The sequence below is a fragment of the Lolium rigidum genome, chromosome 7 (genome assembly GCF_022539505.1).
Source record: "Lolium rigidum isolate FL_2022 chromosome 7, APGP_CSIRO_Lrig_0.1, whole genome shotgun sequence".
Classification (NCBI taxonomy): Eukaryota; Viridiplantae; Streptophyta; class Magnoliopsida; order Poales; family Poaceae; genus Lolium; species Lolium rigidum.
The window spans coordinates 65,217,030-65,232,197 of record NC_061514.1 but is presented as its reverse complement, the minus strand read 5'-3'; the positions used below and the strand labels follow the sequence as shown (position 1 = coordinate 65,232,197).

Below are 15,168 nucleotides of genomic sequence, written 5' to 3'. Positions count from 1 at the left end.
GTGATATGACATCCCTTGTGAGCTAGTCACATGCTTGCAAGTTAATTGGATGACATTCCACCGAGAGGGCCTAGAGTATATCTATCCGTCATTTGGATGGACAAATCCCACTATTGATCCACGCGCTTCAACCTATACTTTCCGAACACTTAATTCCACCTTTATAACTACCCATTTACTAAGTAGTGTTTGATGTCATCAAAGCATCCATCCGGTGTAGGTGATTAACATGATCTCATGGTCAAAGGATTAGGTTACTATGTATCTTAAAGCTTGAAGAAAAACAAACTTAATGACTTGATCATATGCTACGCTTACTATGGGTGTATGTCCATCACATTATTCACCTAATGATATGATCTTCTTATTAATAACATCCAATGTTCATGATCACGAAACTATGATCATCTATTAATCAACAAGCTAGTTTAACAACAGGCTTACTATGGACTCTTTTATGTTTACAAAACACACAAGTATTAATGTTTCCGGTTAATACAATTATAGCATGGGATGCAAAAATTTATCATAAATACAAAGATATAATAATAAACATTTTATGATTGCCTCTTGGGCATATCTCCAATAGAGGGAGTAGTCCACCTCTAGACTACAGGTTTGTGGCAGTAGCTTGATCTATTTCTCTCATGTTCTTCATAGTACTTAGTGCCATATGAGCTGTCTATCATGATTATGGCCATATTTGTAATACCTGTGTGGTGGATCCTTGTTCTATGTTATTGTTTTATGAGATCTGATCTTATTATATTGTGAGATGTATTGGTAGATGCATATTATGTACCTCGTTCTTAATTTTATGTTCTGATGCAACATCTATGCAAGAGCGTGTGTGGGGTGATGTGTGTGTTAGATGAAGTAGCGAGGTTTTAGTGATTGGATAGTGACAATATGTTCATGATCTATTATGGTTTAACTTTTCTTTTGCTACCTCACTAGGGATTAAGTGAATGCATGTGATATGTTCATCATGTGGCAACACCGATGATCTTTTTTGTTCAAGGTAGCATATTTGATATTCAAACTTCATGTCGACGTACTTATTGCTATGCTCTGTTAATTCTTAATACAAGATTGATGAGGTTTCTTTCTTATGGAGCATAAGAGAGGTGTGTTGCATCATCTCCAATTTAGGACGTGATGCCCATATTAATTCTGATCTTACATATAATATTATTTATACCTTCATATCTTATTGATGAATTGTTTTTTCGTTCACCACAACTTTACGAGAGAGTAGTCAAGTGAACCCATGAACCCCGATCCACTTTTTATCATAAGAAACACCTTTATATTGCTTTTACATTGTTTTCTATTTGCTGCACTATTTATTCCTAAAATACAAAAATATTTACTTTTCTTATTTGCATCCAAAACACCAAAAACAATCAATCTCTTTACAGTTTTACTTAGTTATTTTATCTAGTTTAGTTTCTACTTGTTTTATTACTACTTGTGTTATTTACTTACGCGAAACCTTGTGCTTGACAACCACACGGTGGATTTGGGGACACAAGGCATTTATTTACTTGCAGGATTGTTTGAAGAAGAGAGAAGAGAATACTCTTTGAGCTAGTTCCCCGAGAGTTCGATATAAACTCTCGAGTCACCCTTGTGAGGAAAATACTTCGCTGACACAACACTCTGCACTTGGAGTACCAACGTCATCACTCGCTCGTCGGACGAACCAAGCCCATGAGGAGCCCAATCACTGGGCGACTGGGCCTAAAACCCTGGCGACTGAAGCCCGGAGTGGAAGACTTGCCGCGCGTGTCAGGGCCTTCCGGCCTTTTAGCTCGTGGATACGTGCGATCTAATCTATGTAAACCCTAGATTAGGGGTGCTTATATAAACCCACGGGCTAAACCCTAAAAGGGATCCGATCTCCCACCATTTGTAAAATCATGCTCCCAGTCGTCGATATAATTAAGCAGAACATAGGCCTTTTACTCCTCCGGAGGAGCTAAACCTGGGTAAAAAACTGTGTCTTGTGCATCTCGTTTCGTATATGGCTACGCCACCCTTGGCACGCATCAATGAAGTGCTGCACCCTGTAGTGCCTGACTTGGCCACATCCACAACAAGAGCGATTCGTGGGAGGTAGACAGTGGATGGGGAGCATCGGGATGCGGCGTAGGTGAGAGAGGACTGTCGTAGTGGAGAACGTCATCCGTATGTGTATGCTTATTTGTAACCTCTATGAACAAATCAAAGGTGGGAGTCAATGTGACACCAATATAGGGCGAATCCACATGCATGAAGGCGCATACCAAAGGATTGTTCTTCTCGTAAGTCACGGTTGACCTCCTCACCGATATGCATGCAATAAACATTATCGTCGACATCGTATGGCGGTGGAGATCCGTGATTATCCATGAGGAAAACCTCAGTGGTAGTGCAAGTTGATACATGGAGGAGATTGAACTAGGCCATGGTTGACGACGGAGGATAGAGATTCGTCATGTCAAATACCTTCCCGTGTGGCACCAGCAGGCGAGTGTGAATGAATGTGGTTGTTGCACGCTTGCACCTGACCAAAACAACAACCCGTGGTTCCAAACTCTGGTTTGAGGATGAAAAAAATCGATGGACCCGCGGCGATTTTTTTCATGAAGGCTTTGCTTAGAGCCTATCTCGACTTGCTTGGTAAAAGGCTTTAATATTGTTGTTGCTGCTGCTTTGCTTAGAGCCTGCTACATGTTTATAATGTGGTATGTGAAGCAGTTCCGTTTTGATTATGAGTATTTGTTTTATTTTACCATAGGGTTAGTGATAGCGTGCTAAAGACCACTGTCGCGAGGCATGAAACATCATATTTGCTTTTTAAATTTTTATCGGCCTTGCCTCACATTTAATGCTGATCAAACAATTATACGGAGTAGCAAATTGTTCCCGATCAGATATCAAGACTGACGACTCTCAAAGAAAAGAAAAACATGACACCATGGAACGGTGAAACGCTGCCTTTTTCTTAGGGAAAAACTGTTACTCTGGGACGTTGTTTTTTGATCTAACGGTGTTACCGATCGTGCCAAGCCTTTGGATGACTGACCCGGATCCGCCTCCTCACATACCGCACGACACGGCACGGGCACGAAACCTCGGATCCACAACCATCCATGGCCTCCTCCTCCCAGATGGCGGCGCCGCCGCCGCCGGAGAAGAAGGCTCCTCGCTCGCTCTTCGACCTCCCCTCGGACTTCTTCGAGTCGTACGTACTCCTCCGGGCTCACCCCGCCTTCGCCCCTTCCCCAGCGGAACCATCCGAGCCCTCCCGGCCGGCGTCGGTACCGGCGCAGCAGCAGCAGCAGCCGACGGAGGCCGCGGGGCTCCGGTGGACGTGCAATACCTGCGGTGCCGAATTCGAGTCGCTTCAGGAGCAGCGGGAGCACTTCAAGTCCGACCTCCATCGCCTCAACGTAACTGTCCTTTTACCCCCTTCTTCACCAGACACCGCATCTTCCTTTTGAATATAGGAATACGTACTGTAGGGAGAAAGACTGGAGAAAACTTTGAAATGTTGTTTAGATGTTAGTGCTGAACTTAGGACACAATGTTCAGTAGATGGAAATACGAACCTCTGTTCAGTTGAGCTAAGTACTCCCTATGTGAGAACGACTGCATCTGAGAGTTGGACAGATAGTAATCAATTGAGGCTCTTAGATTGATCAAATCCTTCGTTGGTATCTAGGAATAGGTAACTGAAAGTTTCTTATACGCATTGTCATTGCATTCAGCCCAGTTCTAGATGTTAGAATTAGTCACTCTGTAAGCATGAGTTTACAATTTGCTGTATTTAGTGTGTTGTGCTGCGAAAGTTCCTAGTAACAGCGAACATTTACGAATTTGCATATCTTCCGCTTGTTCATCAAGTACTATAATATCATTTGTGTAAGTAAATATAAGTTGGGAGCCATCACCCGCGATAACTGATATAGCCTCCACAAACTTGATTGGAAAAATTGGTTGTAGTATGTTGATTTTTTCCACCAAATACAGATATTTCAGGGGAATCAATCCACTCCCGTTACCCTTCCTCTTGCATTGGTGCATACGGTACATCCACATGGCAATGGCATCATCCATATCAACACCAAAATATGCACCGAAAAGAACACAGTTCATGTCTTTATAACTAGAAATATTATGCTGTCATTACTTGTCCAACTTTACATTCTTCCTTCTGTTATTATCTAATTTACTAGCTCTGGTAACTCACTAACTAAACTCATTAGTTGTTCTTCGTCAACAGTTTAACTTTAGGGGCAGGTTTATTTTCAACTATCTTGATGTTGTGAAGATTCTATGGATTTTTTTTTGCTTGTCTTTAGCGGAACTTCGGATGCAAAGTCATAAAACTTCTGTGTTGTTCTATTGATTCCAATTAGTGTGGGTTTTGTGTACCATATCGTTCTGAAAACCTAAACATGGCATGTTTCTCATCTTTTATTGGCAATATTGAATCTGTTTTTTGGCAATTCTATTAGGTCAAGCTGAGTGTTGCTGGTAAAACTATTATCAAGGAAGAAGACTTAGAGAAAGTTGATGCTGATTCTCTGTTTGACGATTTGGATGTATCTAGTGTATCTGGTTCAGAGGACGAGCTGGATAATGTACCTGCATCAGATCATAGGCTCTCAGTTAAAGGCAAGGAAGAATTCAGGAAGAAACTTTTTTTCCGTGGTCATTCTGGTGACACAGTTTCTTTTTGGAGATGCGTACTGTTCAAAGAACACGAAGAACCATTTTTTGACTGCAAATCTGGAACAATGGAAAGTCATGGATCAACATCATTTGTGCATGAAGATGAGATGATAAGTAGAGTGAAGCATTTGGCGTGTGAACCTCGTGATGCGTCACGTTTAAGGATCATCATACTAACAAGTGGTGGACATTTTGCTGGATGTGTTTTCGATGGGAACAAAATATTGGCCAATAAAACATTTCATAGGTAACAAGATTGCATGTTCCAAAGTTTATTCATGCTTATTTGTTAGCCATATTTTCTTTATGAACATTACCGTGATGAATTTTATGTATACTCTGACTTCATAAAGAACATCGAGGTCTTAGTATATAATAACATTCATAATATGATGGCAGTTCATGGGTTACATCGTTGTTGTTTTATGCATAATAAATTATTTCTGGAGAAAATGGTAGATTTATTATTCTGGATGGAACAGTAGGATGGGAAGGTCTCTACGCAGTTAGTAGAGAAGTAGTAATTACAAGAGTGACAAAGAAAAGATTGTACTGTTTTACTGAAGCAAGATAATCTGGCCAGGAAACATTTGCTTTCCCTTTTGATAACCATGGAAGCTCGTCTTTCATAATAACTTCTTTCAGTCGGCATAATTGCATCTCTGTGACTGGCAAACTCAGTTGGATTTTTTTTAATTAATGTTATTGGTAACACTGTTTCTGACTTAATGTTAAGAACAACTTTAAATTCTAACTTATGTATGTCTTAGGTATGTTGTAAGGGCAAAGGCTGGAAAGAGGCAGTCTGGAAAAGATGCTACTGGAAAGGTTGCACACTCAGCAGGATCTTCTCTTCGCCGGTATAACGAAGCAGCGCTGAAAAAGGTGATATGCAGCTTTAGCAAAATTTTATTTGGGTGTTTTCTCACTGGTCTAGGATAGTGGTTGTTAGAACCTGATTACAAGTTAATTTCCACATTGGCTCATTATTTTTTTCTTTTACTTTTTCGTTGTCGGTCTAATCACAGGAAGTTCAAGAATTAATAGTTTCGTGGAAGCCGTACTTTGACGCCTGTGTTTGTGCCTATATATACGCTCCATCAAAGAACCGCCAGATGCTCTTTGATGGGGATAAGGCTCAGTCGGTATTGCAAGCATGTGATATTCGTCCACTCCCTTTGACTGTTCACCGGCCTACCTTGAAAGAAGCAAAACGTGTATACAGTAACCTAACACAGCTCTATTATGAGACTGAATGCTCTATCATGGCTGAAGTCTTACCCCATGTGGAAACTGTGACAAAGTTTGAACAAAGTACAGAAGCAAATGAAGAAATAATCGTGGCCCCCAAGGAACCTATGTTGGACTCATTGAATACACATGAAGCAATGACCATACCACTGTCGAATAATGCAACAACACCTCTCCATGAGGCTGCAAAGGCTGGCAGTATTGAACAAATTATGGAATTGCTCGAGCAGGGTTTGGATCCTTGCGTCAAGGATGAAAGAGGAAAGACACCGTACATGCTGGCTTCAGACAAAGAAGTCAGAAATACATTCAGAAGATTTATGGCGCAAAATCTTGACAAATGGGATTGGCATGCTGCCGATGTGCCTAGTGCATTAACAAAGGAAATGGAAGAATCGCAAGCTGCAAAACAGGTGAGTCCCCTGAATAAATATTTTCTTGTTTTGCTTGGTGGACCAGAAGATGGCTGTGTAAATTGACCATTCGCTGTACTTTAGGCAGAGAAGGATGCCAAGAAGAAAGCCAGAGCAAAGGAACTCAAGAAACAAAAGAAAGCTAGAGAAAAGGAAAAGGAAAAAGAAAAGGTTGGTAGTGTTTTCATAGTAGTTACGATTGTCGATTGTTGTGTGTAAATCTGAATGCATAATTATCGTATACTTTGGTTGCACATGAATGCAATACTCTATTTGTTGGTGTTTACTGATGCAAGTGCCATTGGTCGGTTGCCCCGTCTTTGCTCCCTGGTGCTTAATTAGTTGATTGTTTTTCATATCTTGTTTTCAAGTTAGTTTGATGGACACAATAGTACATTCACTCGTATACATATTTTTGACTTATCTTCTTATTTCTGCCACTTAATCCTTTGGAATTGTAGGCACTAGCATCTCAAGCTGATGTTAAAGGCACTTCAGCTGGTCAAATGGCCAAAGGTACTGCTTCTGCGCCAGGCCTGAAACTCAAGCACCCCCAGGCTGTTGCTCTTTCAATGCAGGTATGTTGGACAGAGCAGACATCTTAGTCTTGGTGCATAATCTCAAAAGCATGTATGGTACTTATACCTTGATGATTTACTGTTTACTAGGAGGAACGAGAACGGAAACTAGCGGATGAAAGAGAGAAAAGAGCAGCGGCAGCAGAACGAAGATTTGCAGCTCTAGCGGTTCAGTCAGGCAGCACATCAGGGCCGGCGGCAGCAGGCGGCTCCACCCAAACAACAACCGCAGCAGCAAACGACGCTACATGCTCGTGCTGCTTCTCGTCCTTGGCGGGCAAAGTACCGTTCCACAGATACAGCTACAAGTACTGCAGCACCACATGTATGCATCTCCATTCAGAAATGGTGGAAGATGACTGAGCAAATTTTGTTCCCCAAAACATACGGATGCCATGGTACTTTCGACCTAATTTTAATGCAATTTTGCATGGCAAGTTTTGCCCATATGTTTTTACCCAATCTGAGCTCTTCTGTAATGCCAAGGGATGGCTCGTGTGTGGTTGCTGTGTAGTTCCCGAAGCAAAGACTCTGCTTTACTTCGTCAGAGCTGCGTGTACGCGGCGCAATCCGGCAACGTACCCGTGAGCTTTTGCCGAAATGCCAGCCTCGAACAGTAGGCAGGCCTCTCTCGTCGTGGCTACAAAACCTCGAACTTTCTCACAGATTTCCCAGTGCCAAGCCAACGGATTCCACGGCTCGTGACTTGGCCATGGGCTTCTCTTCCTTTGGAGCCAAAGGCATGGCTGCTAGCGATCCATGTCCTCGGCATCGACCAACCACTTGGACAGCAATGGCCTCTCCGTGTAACGGCACACGTGAAAGCACCCGCTAGCTCACGGCTCACGTTGACATCCTCCTCCTCCTCGTAGCCCGGAGCTCTTATATCGGCGCTGAACAAAGGCTGCCAACATTTCGTGCGAGCAGCTAACGTGCGTGGTCATGGCAGGAACCGAGCCATCATCGTCGCCGACGGGGCACGGACATGGCCAGCACGCGGTGGACATCCGCGCGGCTGCACAGCCCGATCAGGAGGTGAGGCAGTCGGCGATGAGCGGGCCACTTAGCCTCCGGAGCGACCGGAGGCCGCCGCCGGCGCAGAGGGCATTCAGCCGGCAGGTGTCCCTGGGCAGCGGCGTGGCGGTGATGGGCATCGACAGAGGCGGGAGGAACGGCGGCAGGGCCGGGCAGCGCGCGCTCCCGCGCAGCGGCAAGAGCCTCAGCGTGCTCAACAACCACAGCGGCGGCCTCGGCCAGGCCGACGGCGTGGCGCGCAGGGGCGGCGACTTCAGCATGTTCCGCACCAAGTCGACGCTCAGCAAGCAGAACTCCTTGCTGCCGTCGAGGATCAAGGAGGAGCTCGACGATGTCGACCTCGCCCACGTCGAGGGCCAGTCCGCCGGCAGGCCCGACGTGGACCCTCTCAACAAGAGCGTCCCCGCCGGCCGCTACTTCGCCGCGCTCCGCGGCCCTGAGCTCGACGAAGTCCGCGTAAGTCATCCATCAAACCGTCTCGCATACACGTCAAATGATCGATCGCCATGAAAACAAGTGCCGAGTGTATATTTGTTGCAGGACTACGAGGACATCCTGTTGCCGAAGGACGAGGTGTGGCCGTTCCTGCTGCGGTTCCCGATCGGCTGCTTCGGCGTCTGCCTCGGACTAGGCAGCCAGGCCATCCTGTGGGGCGCGCTGGCGGCGAGCCCGGCGATGCGGTTCCTCCGCGTGACGCCCATGATCAACGTCGTCGTGTGGCTCCTCGCGGTGGCCGTGCTCGTGGCCACGTCCGTCACCTACGCGCTCAAGTGCGTCTTCTACTTCGAGGCGATCCGGCGCGAGTTCTTCCACCCGGTGCGCGTCAACTTCTTCTTCACGCCCTCCATCGCCGCCATGTTCCTCGCCATCGGCCTCCCCCGCGCCTTCGCGCCCGCCACGCTGCACCCGGCCGTGTGGTGCGCGTTCGTGGCGCCGCTGTTCGCGCTGGAGCTCAAGATCTACGGGCAGTGGCTGTCGGGGGGCAAGCGGAGGCTCTGCAAGGTGGCCAACCCGTCGTCCCACCTCTCCGTCGTCGGCAACTTCGTCGGGGCCATCCTGGCGGCCAGGGTCGGCTGGGAGGAGGCCGGCAAGTTCCTGTGGGCGATCGGCATGTCGCACTACATCGTGGTGTTCGTCACGCTCTACCAGCGGCTGCCCACCAACGAGGCGCTGCCCATGGAGCTGCACCCGGTCTACTCCATGTTCATCGCCACGCCCTCCGCCGCCAGCCTCGCCTGGGCGGCCATCTACGGCAGCTTCGACGCCGTGGCGCGCACCTTCTTCTTCATGGCGCTCTTCCTCTACATGTCCCTCGTCGTGCGCATCAACTTCTTCCGCGGTTTCCGGTGAGCCCTGCTACTCCACTCGTGTACCTGTGTTCAGTTCCGCCGGCGGCGCGATCAGTTGATCATTCGCCGTGGATAACAGGTTCTCCATCGCGTGGTGGTCCTACACGTTCCCCATGACGACGGCGTCGCTCGCCACCGTCAAGTATGCCGAGGCCGTGCCGTGCTTCATGACCAGAGCTCTCGCGCTGAGCCTCTCCCTCATGTCGACGACAATGGTGTCGATGCTGCTCGTGTCGACGCTGCTGCACGCGTTCGTCTGGCGCTCGCTGTTCCCCAACGACCTGGCCATCGCCATCACCAAGGACCGGCAGGGCGGGGCAAAGCCGTATGGCAAGGGCAGGAAGGCCAGCAAGAGGGTTAACGACATCAAGCGCTGGGCGAAGCAGGCTCCGCTCTCGCTCGTGTCGTCCATCACCAAGAGCAACTCTGCGGACAAGGAGGAAGAGGAGAGAACAGACTAGTACAGTACATATGCACGATTAAACAGCATTTCACAAACCAAGACTGGATGGCTTGATCAGTATATATACAATTAAACAGCATATCTTGTTTGCTAGAGATAGAAGAAGGAATAACAGTTATCGATTGCTCACAAGAAAGCTATGCATCTCTCAGCTTATTCTTATTTCTCACTAGAACTAGCATCTGACATTATAAGGTGCAAAGAAACCAAATGGGTTCCAAATTAACTTCCAATCACACACAAGATCAACACATGACTGGTGAACAAATGAAGTATCACATAAAAGAACAACTGCAAAGGGCACTGCAACACTACCGTTGTTCTGTGACAGTGTGACACAAACATTGGGCACACTGAACTCACTTATTCAATACCTACTAATCAACACAAAATCATCATCATCCAGAACCCGTGCCTCTTTCTGTCCCACAAAGTTCTCCCGTCCAATAGCTTCGACAATCCGGACAAACTCGATCCTCCTTTCAAGAGAAAGAGGAGCATATGGTAACCTGAAAACAGGCCTCACTACGCCGAGCTGAGCCAGGGCAGTGTTGAGACCAATCGGATTAGGCTCGCAGAATAACCATTTCATTAGAGGCAGCAGCTTCTCGTTTAGCACCGCATTCTCCCCTTCAAACATCAGACTGTGCATGAGACCAGGAACAAGGTTGCTAGCCACAGAAATAACTCCAGTAGCACCATGCTTCCACCGAGAATCATGGCATTCGTCATCATTGCCGCTCCATATTGTTATACCTTTGTCAGTGTAGCACTTGACTCGTTCATGTCCAACACACTCTTTCACTCCTGCCATGTTTGAATAACCTGAAAGCGCCTCAATGACTGAAGGAGGTATATCCTGACCAGTCCTGCCTGGCACATTGTAAATGATGGTTGGACCCATCGGGAGGACCTCACCGAAATGAGCGATCAATCCTGCAGTTGAGGTCTTCCCATAGTAAGGATTGACATGGAGAGCTGCATGCATGCCAACAGCAAATCCCTGCTCCGTCGCGTGAACAGCTTCTCTAGTTGAGTTACTTCCTGTGTTGCCTATCACTTTAATGTGTGTTCCAAAGCAGTTAACAGTATGCCCGATGAGCATGATGTGTTCGTCCCAGCTCATAAGGTGACCTTCTCCTGTTGTTCCTCCAACTATCACACCTTCGGCACCACCGTTTATCTGGGTGTTTATCAAAGAATCATATGCTTCAAGATCAAATCTTCCATCTGGCAAATAAGGGGTTTTGACGGCTGTGATTAGTCTGACGCTTTTGATTTCATCTGCTGATGTTCTGCAAATCAGACAGAGAAAGATCAGACATAAGCAGCACACATGTATCAAAGCCATCTAATACTTGCGCGCAAACAATACGGTTCATGTTAGTCATATGACTACTAAGCAAAAAAATCCCTCGGTTACTTCACCCCAACTGTACCAATATCATTTTGTTCAGCAAAATGAACCAAACATATAACAGATTAAACATTTTTCCAGCCAATACTGTTTAGTTCATTCTCCTATCTACAACAATTGACTAGTTTATCGAGACAAGTGATAATTGTCCAAAGGAAGACACTAAGAACATCTTATGTTTCTCTATTAGCTATACAATTATTCTTGAGCTAGACCTGGACTTGTTATAGTTCAGAGAGGGGTGCATGCATACATGTGGCAATTTAGTCTAAAGTACAGGTATATAAACTAAAAATGGGACAGATTAACTTAATCTCCATCAGTCTAAGTAAGAATACATTTATTCTTGACCTAACTCAATGAAGGATGATTTCAGAAGTTACAGACGGTGCACATTGAGAACAGAAGTTGACAAGACATCCTAAATTTTGAAGTGAGGATGTAGAGAAATAGAAGGTGGGAAACAAAAAGTTAATTAAGAGAGTACAGTCTCAGGTACAAAAGGAGAGTTAATTGTTGTTAGCTTTACCGTATACAGCAAAATTAACAGCATGTTCATTTGTTAGCTTTACGGTACAGAGCAAACTTAACAGCCTGTTCAATTGCATGAACCAAAAGGTACTAGCAAATCTATGATGGAATGAATAAAATAAGAAACAAGGATTTCTTTTAGAAAACAAGTCACCGATTTTTCACTTCAGTACTTCGCATCGGAAGATAATCATCTATAGTGACGGCTGCAACTGCAAACTTTCCTCTACTAGCCCTGTACAATCATCCTGTGGTATTAGTTTGTTGCTTTTGGAAGTAAAGCAGAATATAGGCAGAATAGATGAGCTAAAACCAGTGTGCAGAAAAGATATTAAAGTCTGTGTCCACTCCTAGCAATGGAAGGAAAATTACGCATACCAAGAGGATTAAGATGGGAAGCTAGCAAGACTAAGGAACCTTGAGTTAAAACAACGGAATGAAAATTACACATAACAATGGAAGGAAAATTACACATATGAAACATTGTAAACACATACTCTTAAATAAAAAAAATGCAAACTACCAAGACTAATGGAACCTTGAGTTACCTATCAAGATGCATGTGGCTCAGGAAAAAAGTTGGCATTGGCCCTAATCATTTGGTTCTGAATTATAAGATGTATTCAATATTTAAGTGTGGACGGGCTGAAATGAGTGGATACAATGCAAATTCAGAAAAAGCTAGAAATATCTTAGAATTTGAAACGGACTGATACTACTTATTTCTTCTTCTTTTTTCGAGCAAGAGGCATCAAAGCTTCTGATTTATATTAATAGAAACCAAGGAATTACATAAGTCCGACTAATGAAAGGTCAGATACAGACTCGACCAACCACCACAGCACTGCCTAGTTCCTAAGTTGCTGGTCTAAAATATGCTTCCTTAGCAACCAACAAAAAATGAAATGTTGACGCTGAAATAGTTTTACAGTCAAACAACACTCCACATTTTTTTCCTTCCAACTAAAGTAAGCGCAAACACGTTGTTTATTAGCTCAATTTAACATTCACAATTAAATACACTGAATATTTTGAGGTCGGGTCTAGAAAGGGGACTAATCCAGTTCTCGACGTTCTTGCATTCTCTACCCACCCAATCTCACAGACTAGTACGGTAATACCAAATGAACCAACGAATCCTGGACCCCTCAGCAGAAATCCACACAAGAACTGCTCTAAGGCTGTTTCGATTTTGGTATCCAATGGATCGAATATGCTAAGTAATTAAAAAGGATGCGGTCAGAGAGGCTGGCGGTGACCTGCGTGGCGGGAGCGCGGCCGCGGCGAAGCGAGACAGCGGCAGCCGCGACGGGGACGCTAGAGCGCCAGGGCCCTTCCAGCCGAGGCGGACGCCCGGGTTAGCCGTCGGCTGCGCCGCCATCCTGGATTTTTCGCCTCGAGGAGAGAAACTGTCAACCAGCCGAGGGTTTTGGGGTGGGCTTCGCGTGGCGCCGTAGACAGACGGGTACTACTAACGGCTCTGGAATCAGCTAGGGTCTGGGCTGGACCGTTAACGTCTCCACGGCTCGGTGGACTGCAGTACTGCCCCTATCTGGGGCGCTGCACAGGACGGGATTCCACGGGCCGGCCCATTAGTTCGAAGTGGATTTCCTGTTTCCTTTGGTTTCAGTTTCTGTCGGCTTTCTCTACTTTCAGCTGGTTTCTCGGTTTCTCTTAGCTTTCTTTGGTTTTGTGCTGGTTTTTCTTCAGTTATTCCCCAGTTCTTTGGTTTCCTCGGTTTTATTTTTGTTTTCATTATTTCCGTTCTTTTATGCTTCTTTCTTCATTGAAAAATGGAACATTTTTTAATTTTGAACATTTTTAAATATCAACATTTTAATATTTGAAATTTTAAAAATCTGAACATAAAATTTGACCAGTTTTTAAATCTGAACGATTTTCAAATATGAAAATTTTCATATCTACTCAGATTTAAAATTTGAAAAAATTGAAATAGTTCAAATCAGAAAATTGTTCAAACTAAAAAATTCTTTGATTTTTTAATTTGCTTAATTTTGTTTGGTTTTAAAAGATGTTCAGATTTAGACAAACGAAGTAACAAAATCATACAAGTCACGTACGTCGGTACGTGAAGGGATATAGCGATGCATTTATTAATGGGCCCGACCGAGCGAATGGTTCTGCAAGCTGGAATTCGGAATTTTCTTAAAATCTGAACATTTGAAAAGCTGGAAACCTTTTAGGATTTGAACATTCCTTCAAATCTAGACATTTTCAAAATTCGAAGAATTTTTATATCTAAACATTTTAAAAATGAACAATTTTTTATACATGTACATTTAAAAAGTTTGAATGTTTTCCAAATGTAACCGTTTTAAATTTGTACTTTTTAAAATCGAAGTGTTTACAAAACAAACAGAAAAAACCAAATGAAAAAAAAACAAAAAAGGGCAAACCGCGATAGGAATCTTCTAAAAACCGGCATAATAACAGGAATACCGGGTCCGTAAAAGAACCGAAAAACCAGACCGAAAGCTTCTCGTAGGTTTGAAATACCGGTGGAAACCGAAGCGAACGAATACGGGTCGGCCTAGTTAAGAGTTCGGTGTTGAAAGGGGTATGTGTCAGGAGGATTGCCTTCTCATGAGGCGTCAAATAGGTTTTGCCACGCTTCGGCCCGCGCCCAATGTCGTGGAACTACAATACACCTCGGCAAAGTTCGGGTCGGGCCAGGCTTCAGGCCAGGCCTAAAAAAGCCTGGTGGTAAACAGTCAGGCCCGAGCCTAGCCTGGTCCAACTATCGGGTATGTAATTCAGGCCCGAACCCAGCCTGAATGAGGAAAAAGCCCAGCCCAGCCCGAAAAGCCTGGCCCAACCTAGCTAAAACACGCAAAATTGAAAGCATGAGCCCGGCCTGAAGTGCAAGCCCAACCCAGCCCGAGATTTTCGGGTCGGGCCGTCCGGGCCAGGCTGCCCATGCCCAAATGTAAACTACGATAGGGCGACCACGGTCGACGAATCCGAGCAGCATGGAATAGATAAAAGCTAGAGAAAAAATTTCTAGCAATGGATGTAGTTACAATATGTTAGATCCCTAAATTTACACGCCAGGTTAAGGAATTTTGGGCTTGGAACTATGAGAAAAAGGTGTGTTTTCCGTTAGATAGGCATATCGGATGCTCACTCAAACAAAGTACCGAAGAGAAGCATAGCTAGATGGTAATGCTACATCCTCTAACTCGGATGAAGATCGAAAAACATGGACAAAACTGTGGTTAGTCCAAGTTCCATCTAATATGAGGATCTTCCTTTGAAGATGAAGATTGGCACAATTGTCTTTACCTTCGGAAGACATGCTTCACCATAGGAAGATGGCAACGACAAGCGAATGTAAAATGTACAGAAGGGGGGTTCGTGGAGACACTCATTGCTAGACTATTATATGTCT

The 15,168-nt window shown here is 44.9% G+C and overlaps 2 protein-coding genes across 3 annotated transcripts; one reads left to right on the top strand and one right to left on the bottom strand.

Annotated features, from left to right (window-relative positions):
• The first annotated feature begins 3,089 nt into the window (after nucleotides 1-3,089).
• Nucleotides 3,090-9,949, top strand: LOC124677680 (ankyrin repeat and zinc finger domain-containing protein 1-like). 2 transcript variants are annotated; one of them, XM_047213643.1, is made up of 10 exons: nucleotides 3,090-3,437; nucleotides 4,506-4,969; nucleotides 5,493-5,607; nucleotides 5,751-6,386; nucleotides 6,471-6,557; nucleotides 6,848-6,964; nucleotides 7,248-7,338; nucleotides 8,310-8,455; nucleotides 8,540-9,345; nucleotides 9,428-9,949. In XM_047213643.1, exons 1-10 carry the CDS (start codon nucleotides 3,138-3,140, stop codon nucleotides 9,807-9,809), a joined length of 3,144 nt encoding a protein of 1,047 aa, XP_047069599.1. In that variant the 5' UTR covers nucleotides 3,090-3,137; the 3' UTR covers nucleotides 9,810-9,949. The 2 variants fall into 2 exon arrangements, with proteins under 2 accessions (XP_047069599.1, XP_047069598.1); XM_047213642.1 differs by lacking the exons at nucleotides 8,310-8,455; nucleotides 8,540-9,345; nucleotides 9,428-9,949 and having other exon boundaries at nucleotides 7,055-7,411.
• Nucleotides 9,950-10,148: 199 nt separating this feature from the next.
• LOC124677679 (4-hydroxy-tetrahydrodipicolinate synthase 2, chloroplastic) lies at nucleotides 10,149-13,155 on the bottom strand. The gene is made up of 3 exons (XM_047213641.1): nucleotides 13,019-13,155; nucleotides 11,914-11,994; nucleotides 10,149-11,106 (listed from the first exon to the last, which is right to left on the bottom strand). Exons 1-3 carry the CDS (start codon nucleotides 13,138-13,140, stop codon nucleotides 10,179-10,181), a joined length of 1,131 nt encoding a protein of 376 aa, XP_047069597.1. The 5' UTR covers nucleotides 13,141-13,155; the 3' UTR covers nucleotides 10,149-10,178.
• Nucleotides 13,156-15,168: the final 2,013 nt, after the last annotated feature.

Coding starts and splice junctions, on each gene's coding strand:
- LOC124677679 (XM_047213641.1), bottom strand. CDS start 13,140: ATGGCGGCGCAGCCGACGGCTAACCCGGGCGTCCGCCTCGGCTGGAAG. Junction 11,995..13,018: donor GCCGCGCTCCCGCCACGCAG/GTCACCGCCAGC, acceptor ATGATTGTACAG/GGCTAGTAGAGGAAAGTTTG. Junction 11,107..11,913: donor AGTACTGAAGTGAAAAATCG/GTGACTTGTTTT, acceptor TCTGATTTGCAG/AACATCAGCAGATGAAATCA.
- LOC124677680 (XM_047213643.1), top strand. CDS start 3,138: ATGGCCTCCTCCTCCCAGATGGCGGCGCCGCCGCCGCCGGAGAAGAAG. Junction 6,387..6,470: donor AATCGCAAGCTGCAAAACAG/GTGAGTCCCCTG, acceptor GCTGTACTTTAG/GCAGAGAAGGATGCCAAGAA. Junction 9,346..9,427: donor AACTTCTTCCGCGGTTTCCG/GTGAGCCCTGCT, acceptor CGTGGATAACAG/GTTCTCCATCGCGTGGTGGT.